General features: G+C 53.7%; 1 protein-coding gene across 7 annotated transcripts in view; it reads right to left on the bottom strand.

Annotated features, from left to right (window-relative positions):
* Positions 1–268: 268 nt before the first annotated feature.
* LOC105181854 (paired box protein Pax-6) overlaps positions 269–13952 on the bottom strand; it is a 76599-nt gene continuing 62915 nt past the window's right edge. For 2 of the 7 annotated variants that reach the window (XM_025297404.1, XM_025297405.1), the window contains exons 7-11: positions 5433–5579; positions 3609–3868; positions 2582–2883; positions 1922–2232; positions 269–1218 (exon numbers count right to left, since the gene is read on the bottom strand). In XM_025297404.1, coding sequence (XP_025153189.1) covers positions 1124–1218; positions 1922–2232; positions 2582–2883; positions 3609–3868; positions 5433–5579 — 1115 coding nt within the window. In that variant the 3' untranslated portion in view covers positions 269–1123. Of the gene's footprint in view, positions 1219–1825; positions 2233–2581; positions 2884–3608; positions 3869–5432; positions 5580–13952 lie in introns of all 7 variants that reach the window. The other 5 variants (XR_003112693.1, XM_025297407.1, XM_025297406.1 and 2 more) reach the window with 5 other exon arrangements.

The raw sequence follows: 13952 nt of genomic DNA, 5'->3' as shown, positions 1-13952 counted from the left end.
TCTCTCTCTCTCTCTCTCTCTCTCTCTCTCTCTCTTTCTCTCTCTCTCTCTCTCTCTCTCTCGTTCTTTCTCTTTCGCTCTCTTCGACTTTTCTACAGAAGTTATATCTACGAACCGTTGCGAAGAAAAATTTCGCGAAAATTCTCAGGAGCACGATTCTTTCCCATTGATTTTCCACGCTAATTTATTTTTTACATGAGTTGCACATTGCCGACGATTCATATTTCTTTCTTTTTATCTCTCAATTTTCTCTGTCTCTCTCTCTCTCTCTCTCTCTCTCTCTCTCTCTCTCTCTCTCTCTTTCATTCTCTCCTTTTTTTCCTAAACACATGTATCAACCTCGATTTTATTTGAAAAATATCACGGCCAGAAAAATGATGCTACGAATGAAAATGAATTTGCGATTGCAGAGGCGCCGACACGCGGACGACATTTTGTACATGACATCATGCCGATCATAGCCGTGTCAACGTGTCATATGAAGAACACGAGTTGATTGACTCGTATTAACAAGTAGTATGATGTCTCACTATTTCTGCATATTATTCGAATCTCGGTGCAGCGTCGAAATGAAGACGGGAAGCATCTGGTTGTGCATCGTGATGCCGACGTACTGGCGAAAGCGAAACGGTGAATAACGGAAATCCGACAATAACTAAAAGACGCGATCGAGGAGGATATTAATTGCAAGCGTGAGGACGCTAATTCCCAGTATCAGAACACGGTGATTAAATTTGACGGTTGTAAAATTCGCGGCTATACACGGAAATCGATTAATCTCCGCCTGTAATCTAGTATGATGTACTCGTTCGACAAAGTTAACCTTCTGGCTCGACGCACTCGCCTCGCAAAAAACGAAAGTGATAAATGCGTACAGACGAACAAACCAAACTCATTTCCGTGCGAAGTTCCGGTAAACCGGAAACCTAAAAATAGTAACGGGAATGACACGGCAGTCCGCCTCGATTGACGGACGATTGCAACGCGCGGAAATCTCGAGATTTCGAGATCACGCTATTCTCATTCGATCGCTCGCTCGCTTGCGCGCAAACCGCAGAGAATGGGAAGCAGACGAAGAAGCTCAAGTCTACGGAGACGAGGTCGACGTCGACGACCACCACGGTCACTGCAGCCTCGGCGACCAATATTGCGCGGCCATGTCGGGTGCCGGTTGACCTGGTACTGCGATCGGCACACTCACGCCGGGTGATATCAGACCTAGAAGAGAATTCGTGACATTTTAATTCAGGCAATTCCACGAGCTCGAGATCGGGGAAGCAAGGCCGACTAAATATGAACGCACAACACTTCGCACGCGACTCCATCATGCCCGCGTATCCTCTCGATGACATTTAATTCCGCGTCAATTAGACTTCTTAACGCGCGGAGACGTTATTTCGTACTAGAACAGCGACAGCGCTCGCGACTCGTTCGCACTAAAACCTCAACTTATTTCTATCGTAAACGTATTTCATCGGTTCAGCGCCGTTCAAAGGAATGAAGGGAGCGATATAAACCCAGAGGACTAGGTGAAATATTAACGAGACTATACATACATATTCGCGCTTGCAAATTAGCCGAAAATTGCGCATCGATTTACCGAGCATTTCGACGGTCTGCTACTGATCTCTCGACGGACCCTCCACGAATACGAACAACTCACTCAGCTTATAATTCGCCAACACCGCGAGACCCAGTTCATTGATATCCACGAGAAGAGACCACGAGTCCCCGCGATCACGAATTGCACGCGCGCGAAGGGTGTCCGTTCGACTCGCAAGGAGGATGAAAGAAGGTGGAGGCAGAAGCGTATGTAATCCATTACCGGCGAGCTCGATAGCGTGTTATCCATGGTAGCCGTAGTAGTAGTCCATCGGCTAGAGTGCAAGCAGCGAATGCAGTGAGTGCGGTAGACACTCACCGGTCGAGCTGGCGTTCTGATTGTACTGATTGAGACCCGCCGCGTGGTAAGGCTGCGTCGGGCTGCAAGTCGGCCTGGCGCCGTAGCCGAGGTGCAGGGGCTCGTAACTTGGTGGTCTCGCGACCCCGCACGAGTAGCCGTTGTCCCGTTGCTGAAGACACGCGCCTGGACTGGGCCCGACGGTCATGCCGACGGTCATGCCCATCGGGCTCATGCCGCCGCCAGCCGACAGCGAGGACATGCTGCTGGTAGTGTGCTGGTTCTGTTGACTGGCGCCCGACATCGTGAAGCTTGGCATCGACGTCATCGGGCTGCAACGTAAAGGACTGTATAGAGTCGTGATCTTTCTTAATTTAACATCCGCTAGCATTCACTACTTCGATCGTCCGTTCCATTCGATATCGCGAGAAGAGACGCTCGTTTCTGGAAACTTTACTTCTCACGACGAGCATATTTTCATTCGGAAAACCGAATAACCTGCTAAAGTCGCAGCAGAGTTTCATCCGTTGGATTTTATAGAGAACGAAAATTTGTGATCAGTAGCCTGAGATCTATGCGTTATCGACTTTCATGTGTACGACGCGAGTACCGCTTTACGGTCAGATTCGATGGTCGCACCGACCTCTCGCAGCGGGTTGCCGATGCTCTCCTCGCTCTCACCTGTACGAGTCAGGCATGCTGGGTATGCCCGGGTAGACGGCAGTGGGCGCGAATCCGTGATGTATCCTCGGCGGCGATGGTGGTGCCTGCGGTGGCGGCTGGCCACCAAGTATCCCCGAAGGCGGCGGCGGCGTCGGGTGACCAGCGGCCACCAGACTCACGCCGGCAGTGTGTTGCTGTTGCTGTTGCTGCTGCTGTTGCTGCTGCTGCTGTTGCTGTTGCTGCTGCTGCGGATTGTCCCTCCGTTGCGTGCGCAATTTCTCCTCGCGTCGCCACTTCGCCCGCCGATTCGAAAACCAGACCTGAGTTAGTGAACGAGAAGACAGACGAAGATACAGGTCAATCGCTAGGCTACGGAACTTTCGTGTCGGCTGCAACGGTTGCTTCGTGCACGCGGCGGAGAACTCGTTCTAGCGCCGATTTATCCGCGCGAGTTCATCATATCGAATCGAGCTTTGTCGATCTCCGTGATTTTCTACGGCCGGGTTTTCGTGATGAAGGGAATAAGTCGATGAGATAAGAACGGATGCACGCGGCGATGTCATTTGGTGAAAATGATAAAAGCTGCGACGAGACAACTGCCGCAACCGCGAGAGTTGTCGATTGCAAAGGAGGCGAGAGATGAGAAACACCGTTTTCATTCAAAAGCTGCCAACCATTGTCTCTCTGCAACCGCGACTACAACATCGAGTCAGCGTTCGAGAAAGTCGTGAATTTCGGATCGAGCGAGACGATCGAGATCCTCTTGTGGATCAGAGTGACGATGATCTTCCGATGTCGACGATGTTCATAATCGTTCGTTTCATTCGTTCTCAGTGACGTTCAGCGTGACTCAGGCCGTTGGACATTGGCCGTTTGTTCATTACTTTGCGGCTGACTGCGTCTCAACAAGCGTAAGAAATCGCGTCATTCTCGGCGCTCACTCGACAGTCTCGATCGCCACGCGATCGATCCCGCGGATCCGCTCGATCCTTGGTCGAGGGATCGACACGCAACGACTCGCTCTCGCACACTACCGAATAGTCACCTGTATTCGCGCCTCGGGTAGGCCGATCTTGCCGGCGAGTCTCTCCCTGGCGAACACGTCCGGGTAGTGCGTCCTCTCGAACTCCTTCTCCAGCGCGTCGATCTGCTCGTTGCTGAAGCTCGTGCGGTTCCTCTGCAGCTTCCTCTTGAGACGTAGGCGCGCCTGGTCGTCGTCGGCGCCGCCCGACACGCTGCCGGCGTTGCTGTTGTCACCCCCGCTGTTCGTCTCGTCCGAGTGCGCGCCACCCTCCAGCTCGGTTACTGCAACAATAAAACGCACAGTACACCATTATCAACGTCTTTCGCGCGAGCGACTATTACTAGACGCGATAGCGTGCACCCGCCGCGCTCTCGCGTCAACCCCCAACCGCGGAGAAGGCGCGTCTCTCCGAGCTGGGTCTCACTTCGCGACGTTCAAGTGGCCGTCGTTCCCACTTGCGGCCGACATGATCGAACAAGTTGTTCGATTGACAAACGCGAGTTTGCGGCCCCCTAGGTTTTTCTCTCGCCTCTTTCAAACGGTCATCATCCCCGGCGGCGGAAGTGCGCGCGCGTTATTAACGCGCGATCACGAAGAGCGTCGACGCCGCTCGAGGGTGCTGCCGACGACTTCGACGCGACGACGAGGAGAAATCGGCGGCGCGTTATCGATATCAGCGGGCGCGATAACGCGACGCTCGATTTGGGGTTTCGCGGGTGCGCTCACCCCGGCTTTCTTATATCAATTTCTACACGCGTTCCTCGTATACGTGCGCGCACGGGTGTATGTCTCTCTCTCTCTCTCTCTCTCTCTCTCTCTCTCTCCCCCTTTGTATGTACATGTGCGTATGTGGGCGACGAACGGTAACGGTATAGGCAGGCGTCGGCGGGTGAACCTTATCGTCGGTTTCTGGGTGAGCGCGTCGAGGCGTCACCGGGTTTGCTTCGACGACGAGGCGCGCGACGAGGGGACGGAGGCGCAAGGTAGAGAGAGGAGAGAACGACGGTGGAGAGAGAGACGAGCGGGAGAAGCGGGCCAGAGGCAAGGGGGTGCCCGATAAGACGGCGGGCGTCCCGACGCCAGTCGCCGGCCACCCCCTCACGAGATACGCCACTGTCATTCCGCGACGACCACCTCTCTCCCCGCCGCGCGCCGGGGGGAAGCTCGAGCTCGGTGTCTGGCGACACGTGGCATGTCGCCGTCATCGGCTCGATTTCATGTATTTTACGTAATTCTACGCTCTGCGCACGATCTCCAGAGTCGCAGGTCGCAGGCGGTGGCGACGCGGCGAACGGTATCTCGAGGAAGACGGTCTCGTGCGTGATTCTGTTTGACTGAAAATAATACGGACGGCGCTGAGACACGCCGCTGCTTCGCGAGACGCGCGAGAGAAACGCGCGATCTTGGAAGATCTCGGCAGCTGCGAGAAATAATGAACTCCACGTATGAACTCTGGCGATATTCTGGTTAGCGCGGCACGCGATATAGGCGCGAGCGCAGCTCTTGCCGCTCGTCGTCGGCCGGACGCGACAAATTGACACGTGTACGGTCAGAAGTACATCGATACCGATGTAGCTGCAGCGATTGTAACCCTCCGATTGGAACCGCCGGATCTCGCGGGGAGCGCGCTTGCCGGCGCGGGCGGAAGCCAGGTACAACGAAAACGCCCGTAATAATCGTCGTGTAAGCGACAAAATTCGGGATACATCTCCAGCCCCTCCCTCCCGCCCCTTCCTCCATCCCCCCTGAGGATTCGCCCTCGAGGAAGCTGGCTGGCAGACGGCCACGCTGGTAGCGGCAAAGTTCTCACGACTCGGCAGGTTTGGTTGGCTGCCTCAAACTTACCCGCGCGCTCGAGAATCGAGTGCGACGTTGGCGTACAAGTTCTCTCCGTGCCTCTTCTCTCCCCCCCCTGCGCCCCCTGCGCCCTGGGATCCTCTCTTCCGCGCGCCTTCCTTATCCACCCCCGAATTGCTCCTTCGTAACCGTGCACTGCAAACGATATCTTTAGAGGGCGGAGGGGGTGGCAGCGGCGGTCCTCTCCGTCAGTATCTACGCGGGGTTAACGCTACGAGGGTGTCTTAAGCGGTAATTAAAACCGCCTTATCCCCCTCGGCCCCTCTTGCTCCCGCACTTCCGGAGAACTCGGGGAGCAAGTTCGGGTTCTCCTTGCCGCGGTTGCTGGATGCTCCCGTCTTTACTATCACGGCCGAGTCGCGCCCTCGCCGCCGCCGCCGCCTCTTTCGTCGTTTCTCGACGCGATGCTCTTCGCTCGCGCGAATTTAACGCCGATGCGGAGCTCAGCGCGAGAGCGTACACGGGCGTTCGAGGGGAGAGAAACTTGCCGGCGAACTCACGACGAAGAAGGAGACGATGACGACGCCAAGTTGGAAGGGTGAAACTGCCGAATAAAAATCTTTGCGTCGTTCAGCGACGACGCTACTTTCCCTCGAGCGTTAAACAATTACTCGCGGTGGCGACAATGGTGAGTGTCAAGTTGCCGGCAGAGGTTGTTCCCTTCATCGTAAATTAAACGATGGATCCCTGAAACTACAGCCGGCGATATACCGACTCACCGATAACGCCTCGATATCGTCCGCTAAACTGCTAATTAGTCGATTAATTCGCAAGTTGGCCGAGGAATCCTCATACTCGGTCAACGTGAATTGCCGAAGGCGATCAATTTGATTGACAACTCGCGACGTTTTCCAGCCGCTCGACGGGCTGTTGTGTGAATTATCGTTCCCAAACCCCTCCGGTAATGGCAACAACAAATCGCCCGGATACCTGCTTGTATCCTTTAATGAAGCCTAGCTCTAAATGTCGAAGATGCCGAGAATGTCACAGCGTCAAATCTGTCTACACGACCTAGACGCGATGGATGAACAGGCGGACGGAGACAGAGGGCAAGAGAAGACAAAGAACGAAAGAGCGAGGGGTGGAGAGAGGACCCTCCCGAGTCTCTCTCTCTTTCTCTCATCTTCGTACTAAAGAACGTTCGGAAGGCAGGAGCTAAACGCGGGATCATTTTGCTCGTGGAGGGGAATCCGCGCCTTCCAGGCAGCTTCTCATCTCCTCGGACCCCTCGCGTTTCTGGCCCCCAACCAGATCATTCGCATCTTCCTTCAACGAATTATCCGCCAACCGGGGGCTGCCGCGCGCTCGAGCATGATGGCGGAACTACGCTCGAGGTTTAATCTACCGGCGTCGTCGCGTGCATTCGGTATTTCCCGCGACACTTTTCTCGCACGCGAGATCATCGACGCGCGATCGAGTCGGGTTTCAGCGCGAAAACGTGACTCGAGACGCCGAGACGCGAAGATGAGACGGTCTTGATAAGACGCGGTAAGACGAAAATAGCTACGCTTCGCGAATTGAAAGGAGATACAGCGAGTACTTTTATCGGTATTTGCTGTAATATGATATAAAAATATTTGCCAAGTTGGCGATGATTTTTGTATTCTTGAAGCAAACGTACACGATATATGAGAGAGAGAGAGAGAGAGAGAGAGAGAGAGAGAGAGAGAGTCAAATTATTAATTTACTTCGGCCCCCATCGAGAGTACGTCGCAGCTCTCTCGGAAGATAGCGTACGTCAGGTTACCGTGATTCTCCCTCTTCGCCTGAAATCGCAAAGATCGCGAAAATCAAAATGCATCGCGAGTCTTTCCGAGTAAAATTCGCGAGAAGTCGCGCGCACGCTCGCAGAGTCGATCCGTAGTGAGGGGAGGGAGTCTCCGTTAATGCCGATAATGGACTTGGTGGTGCACTTAGCTAAACGCTTTAAAGACCGCGATAGACGATAGACGAGGGACGGAGAGAGAGAGAGAGAGAGAGAGAGAGAGAGCGGGCGATATTGTTCGCGAACACACTCGTGCGGTCGCGACAATACCGCGCTATTGCGAGGTCGCATTGTGGCGGGCGGTATCGGTAGTTTACTTTCAATCGTTGCGCGATCGGCTCGGAAGGATCGTCGAGAGAGAGAGAGAGAGAGAGAGAGAGAGAGCCAGCCAGCAAGAATAACAAGAGCACAGGGAGAAACAAAGGATCCCAGATGGGGGAAACGATTCGAGCGGAGCGCGAGAGGAAGAAGGATCGCTGAAAATTCTCTCTCTCTCTCTCTCTCTCTCTCTCTCCCTCTTCTTCCCTCGAAAGTTTCTGTTACCCCCGTGCCCTCCTGACTCCACGAGAGTCACTCGAACGACAAGTTAAAAAAGAAGAAAGAGCGAAAGAATGAAAAGAAAAACACGCGGCAAGGGAGGACCTTCAGGCTTCGGGTCTACCAACCCCCTCGTGACCGCGATGCTGAGTGTAGCGAGGTCAAATGCGTGCGTCAATCAGGCTCGCTCTCGATGGTCGCAGGAAACAATGATACACTTACCCGGTGAATCGCGACGTTAAACGGTGCGAGCGGGCCACTCGTGCGTGCCACGCACGCACTACCATTTGTCGCCGTGGAGGAGAGAATCACGAGGAGAGGAGACCAAGAGAGCCTAGTTCCTCGCCTCCCTTCGGCCCCTCTCGAAGCGAGCGGCCGAATAACGCAACGGCGCGCGACGAGCGCAAAAGTGGCAAGCGCAAAGTGGCCGCCAACTCGCGGAGCTTCGAGCGTCGCCGAGGTGCGATTAACACGCGGCCCGTTCCCTCCGGGACGGAACATTTTCGCGGGCTCGTGTGCGACCAGGAGGAGAAAGAGCTGGAGGAGGAGAGGAGGAGGAAGAGGAGTGTTCGGGCACTCTCGACGCCGCGCGCTCGGCGATCGAGGCACGCGTGAGCGCGTTTGTCCACCCTGCACCCTCTTCTTTCCTCCTTGCTGCGCTCGTGCTTGTACTTAAATTATACTTGGAGTGCGTTCGAGGTGAAGGAATTAGCGGTTTATTATTTCCGCGTTCCGTGTAATTACTCTCGAGAAGGGTAGCCGCGGTCGTTGCAGCGCGCGGCCATTGTCAGCGTCTGAAGGAGAAATCGTCTGAGAGAAAAATCTCCGAGTATCCTAGACGAGACGTTTTTCTCCGGACGCTCTGCAAGACGGTGCGTGTTAAAATCTATCTTGACACAGCGCGCGCTCGTTTTCGATAACTCGGCGTATTTTTCGAGTCTCCAAGTCAGCTTCACGGCTTGCGACGGAGACGATCGCAGGCTCCCACCGCGTCGTTTCTCCACGAGTCCGCCTCGATCTCGATGATGACGAGATTGGCGCGTAGTCCAGCCTATAAGCGACATTTTACGGACGCCGAAGCCAAATGCACGAGGCGAGGAGGGACGCGACGCTGGTCTGGAGGGGAAGGGAAGCTTCGGGGTCTTCCAGGGTCTTCACAGGCACCAGATGCACTGCGCGTCGAATGGCGCACAGAATGGCAGCGATGATACAGATGTTACGTGCGTCGCGCGATGTTCACTCGGCCGAATAAGAGTCAACGTCGACGCGGAAAGTCCGACGGCCATTATTATTAGGGGAGGCCCGACTAATAACGCGTAATGCCGACCGCGGCCGCCCTTTTTTTCGCGCATTTTTATTAGCGTGTTCCTACCGCCTCGACATGGAAGACAGGGGGGAAGAGAGACGAGGGAGAGAGAGGAGCACACATCGTGTGCTCTCCCCTCGGCTGTGACGCTATAGGTGCGCGCGACGCACGACGAGGCAGAAGAGAACAGATCGAGGGCTCCACCTCGTTTCGGTGTGACACCTCGCACCCCTCGGCATCGCGATTATCGTTTTTAACCCAACTAGAAAAGCCAGTCGGCGACAATGGCCGACCGTGATGCGTTAGCAACGGCCATCCAGATGTCGTAAAAATGGCGCGAGGGGGGCGGGAAGGGACAGATTCGAGAAGGATCAGGGACAGCGCGTTGTAGGAATAGTCGCGGAGCGCGACGAGCCGAGAATGATCTCAGCGTTTGCCTGACTACTAACGCCCTTAATTGCGTCTGGAACTAATACGTAGGCAGTATGAAAAGTTCTCGACCTGACACATACATGGCATTAGAAACTGTCAAACTATAATTGTATTGGAAAGTGGCATCCCTGATACGAACCCATGTAAAATTTTATTCGATCTGTCAAGTCATTCGAGTAGTAGCACCAGTTGAAAAAGCTTTGTGCAAGATGGGTGCCGCATTTGCTAACGATTGACCAAAAACGCCTTCGAATGCGTATTTCTCAAGCGTGTTTGGCACATTTTAATCGTTTTAAGCAAAATAAAATGGATTTCAAGCGTCGTTTCATAACTGTTGATGAAACTTGGATCCACCACTATACACCAGAGCGAAAAGAACCTTCCGGAATCACACTTTAATGATGGTATTGAATTATTGGAAAGACGTTGGAATAAATGTATTGAAGTTTCAGGAGATTATATTGAAAAATAAAACATATTTCACGGCAAAAAAAATTTTCTTTCATTGTTAGGCCGAGAACTTTTCAGACTGCCCTCGTATATCTTGCAGACGCAATTAGATATTTTTATCGACGACCTACCTCGGGAAAAATTGCTCAAATTATTGTGTGTGCGAGAGAGAGAGAGAGAGAGAGAGAGAGAGAGAGAGAGAGAGAGAAAGAGAGTAACGCGTAGTATCGTTCAAGGATAACGATTAACTTGGCGGGGAGCAATGAATATTTTCTCGGGGAAAGTCACTTTTCCCCGGTCCACTCAAAAATTCCGCCCGTGTCGCCTCGTTTTAATTACAGCCGGCACTTTAGTCATCGAGTTTAGCGTAAACGGGATTCATTAGTCGCGTCGGGGACGAGGAAGGTCGAGGAACGACTTCGACTTCTATCGATATAGCGAGGCTGAAAAGGATCGCGGGGATTAGCGAGGGATCCCCGTCGTTTCCCAACGACGATGTAGAGACGACGGACGGAGGCAGCACCGCGAGGGGCCTAAGGGTGAGTATTTCTCTCCTCTCTCCCTTTCTCTCTCTCTCTCTCTCTCTCCCTTACTGTGAGATTGCTATCGTATCGTCGAGAGCGGATAGGAATAAGAGGTATAATCTGGCTCGGCCTAATGCCTAATCCCACGTACAAATTTATTGGATTCCTCCCGTCTCCCTTGACGCCGAATATGCGCCGAGCGGAACTTTCGAACGCGAACTCGCCGATAAATGTATCTCGTGGATTAGAGTCTCGCGCGCGCGGTGTCTCACCTCCCCCCGCCCCCCGCCCCTCATCCCTCGGCGGAAGATGCTAAATGTTGCATGCTAAGTGTTGCACGACAACGAAATTACATCGCGTTATCCGCTCAAAAGGAAGAGGTGGGAGAGAGCGTGAAGCAAGGCGGAAAATCAAGACGTCGAGACGCGATCTCGATCTCTGCCTGAGAAACACGAATATTCTCCGCGATATGTAGGATCTCTTCGCGGAGGCAGAAGTCAAATTAGTGTTTCATCGCCAGCTCTCCACACTCCGTCGGCGTGAAATTTCACTTTTTTGTCCTCGCCTCCGTACCGGTCCAGATTCTAGATTCCGAATCGACGAGAGCAGCGGACGACGAGGGTGTCGAACAGCCAGCTACATGGAATCATTTCGCGTCGACCGGCACGGAATTGTTGCCGCAGCACGAAAGTCGCGTCGCGGAAGAGTCGTTGATACGCACCAGCCGCTCGTCGATGACGCGCTCTTCGCGCGCGCTCGCGGGCAACAACGGCGGACGAGTTCCGGCCAGGGCCGGCTTTCCAGCCGTGTTAAATGGCCGGAAAGAAACGAGGTGTCGACCCCGAGCTGGATTAAAGGCTAAGCGCTGGAATATGGACCGTGACTGTACCGAGAGCTGCCTGTGTACGCGCGAAACTGCTGGCGAACGCGCGGTAATATGGGCACCGGGTTAGCCAGTGATACGTGAACGCGAAGGGGTTGTGGCGCGCGCGGGTCCGTTACCGTATTTATTCGCGTGCGTTTAACCCTCCGCTCGGTCGGCCAACTCTGTTTTTCGGCGATAATCTCCTCAATGACGCGATATCAACTTGCCACGTCTCCGTGGGTGGTGTCGATCGTCTCACACGACATCGGGTATCAGAATGACTTCTCGGTGTCGTGTCGCGCCGATGAGCTCCCGTCGAAACTCGTCCCGATGACTCCGACTGCAAGAGTGACCGGAAATATCCTCTCATTGTTCCTCTAAAACTGTCTTGTTCAATTTATTCATTTGCAAGTTACTCGAACGGATATTGTTACGTATTGTTCGTTGAACGCGCGATCCGCAATCACGCGTGAGTCTCGATAAGCCGACCTCCTCGAGCATTGAGAGAATTACACGAAGCCTTCGCGTACTGATCTCGACACCCGGAGGTGCATCAAAGGGTTAAAGAACGTCGGAGCGGACCTCGCGGACTAACGCAGATGTCGGATAAACGTAAAGGGATGCGCGCGAGGGGCGGGAAGGCGAGTTCGAGAATCGATCAAGCGAGCGGACTGACACTGGCAGAGAGAGAGAGAGAGAGAGAGAGAGAGAGAGAGAGGCCGGTACGGGATGGAAAGCGCGTAAAACCAGGCAAAGAGAAGCGAGAGAGGCAACGCGGAAAGGAAAATATTGGAAACTCCATTAGCGGCGGTGCAACCAGCCGTACGCCGGAATACATAAGCAGCTCCTACAGAGAGAGAGAGAGAGAGAGGGAGAGAGAGAGAGAGAGAGAGAGAGAGAGAGGGAGAGAGAGAGAGAGAGAACAGGAGGAAGGAGGGCGACGAAGGAAAGGAGGAGAGGGACTATGGAGGTTATTACGCGATTCATTTGTAACGTCTCCTCTTCCTCCACCGTGGTCTCTCGCCCTCTCGAGTCATCTTTTCTCGGTTGCGAACCCCTAAATCTCCCGCGCTGGCTCGAATCCGTCAAATCCTCTTATCAAACGCCTCCACGATCTACCGACGCGCCTCTCCTCGGGAACTTTTTTATTACATCCGTCGGCAAATCTGATTAATTCGCGCGAAATCGCGGCTGAAGATTCCGGGAGCCATCAGCGCGATTCGGAGTGATTCGGTTCAAATAGTCCGATTGTACCCTCGTTAAGGAGAAGCGGATGCCGCGGATCGATCGAGAGAGGATCCTGAGGCGCCGCGCGGAGGATTTACCGCGACGCGAAGTCGCCGTATCACACCTCGACGACATCCTCGTCGTCGACGGGGCGCATTTTTCGGGGTCGTTACGGCAGTTGAGGCGGGGCCACGCTAATTCGCTTTTTTTTAATTCGACGCGCCAGGCGGAACAACGGTCGCCAGCCACTAAACGCCGTGAAATCGCTCGGCGATAACGCGGATCTCGCGCGGCACGGAACTCGCGCGATTACTTCCGGCCTCTTGAGCCGCGATGTACTTTTGCAAGTTTCGCCTCGAGACTTCCACTCCCTCCCCCATCCTTTTCCCTCTTCTCTCCCTGCTCCTCCCTCCCGACCTCGAGCCTGCCGCGTTTCCCTTCTTCCTCCTCTCGCTCTTCCCGCCGCTACGCGAGATACGCGGTTAAACTCCGTTTACGCGACGCAGCGCAGTTCCTCCTCTCTTCCCGATTTCCACGAGGCTTTTACCCGCGAATCTCGGAACAACGCGGCTGATAGTTTCTCCTAGTCCGCGCGCTGCTTTGCGACAGTTCGGACACGGTGAACTCATCAATTAGAGAGAAACGAACTCTGCAGATCGAGATGGACTCTGGGCAAGTTTTGCAGTCGTTTCTCCCTCTCTTCTTCAATCTGAACATTTATCTTGCGCAGGAAGTCGCGGTGAGGATCATTACCTATCCGATGAAATATTCCATCCACAGTCTACTGTATTTTACCGTGGCCCCTAACTGCCGCGATTAGATTAGAGACGAGCTATCTTGAAAAGATTTTCGTAGTCTGTATTTCGATCACAGCCTTTTCCGACAAATTTTTCACAAATCCTCCGTAGTAGTTTTTAAATAGACACTTCCAAGCTCCGAGCTCGAGGGATATTCTAGACTCGACTGTTAAGCGTAGATGAAAAAAAGAAGTGCATAAGCAATGCGCTCCCTCCGATTGCAAGGAGAAATGTATGTTTTACGTGAAGAGCTTTCGTCGTGTCGCACGCGGATAGAGAACTCGCTCTTCTTTTGTCGACGACGTAAGGACGGAAGTACCGCGATAGAGAGTGATTAAACGAGCGAAGGGTTGAACTTCGAGGCGCGCTAATGCGCCGGGCAAACTCCACGGCGCCTGTGCACAGTTGGTTAAACCGGCAAACATTGACTTCACGCGTTTCTCGTTGGGTCGACAATGTCGACGATGTCTTCTCGTCGTCGTCGTCGGTATCGACTAGTTCGCGTGCCCGATGCCGAGCGCGCGTTCATCAATTCTGTCCGCGTAATTTTCCGACAGAGACACTTTTCTGCGACCTAATGTCTACACAGACGACTCTCTGTTACG

Source organism: Harpegnathos saltator, unplaced genomic scaffold, assembly GCF_003227715.2.
Source record: "Harpegnathos saltator strain DR-91 unplaced genomic scaffold, Hsal_v8.6 scaffold175, whole genome shotgun sequence".
Classification (NCBI taxonomy): Eukaryota; Metazoa; Arthropoda; class Insecta; order Hymenoptera; family Formicidae; genus Harpegnathos; species Harpegnathos saltator.
This window is presented reverse-complemented; position numbering and strand designations above follow the sequence as displayed.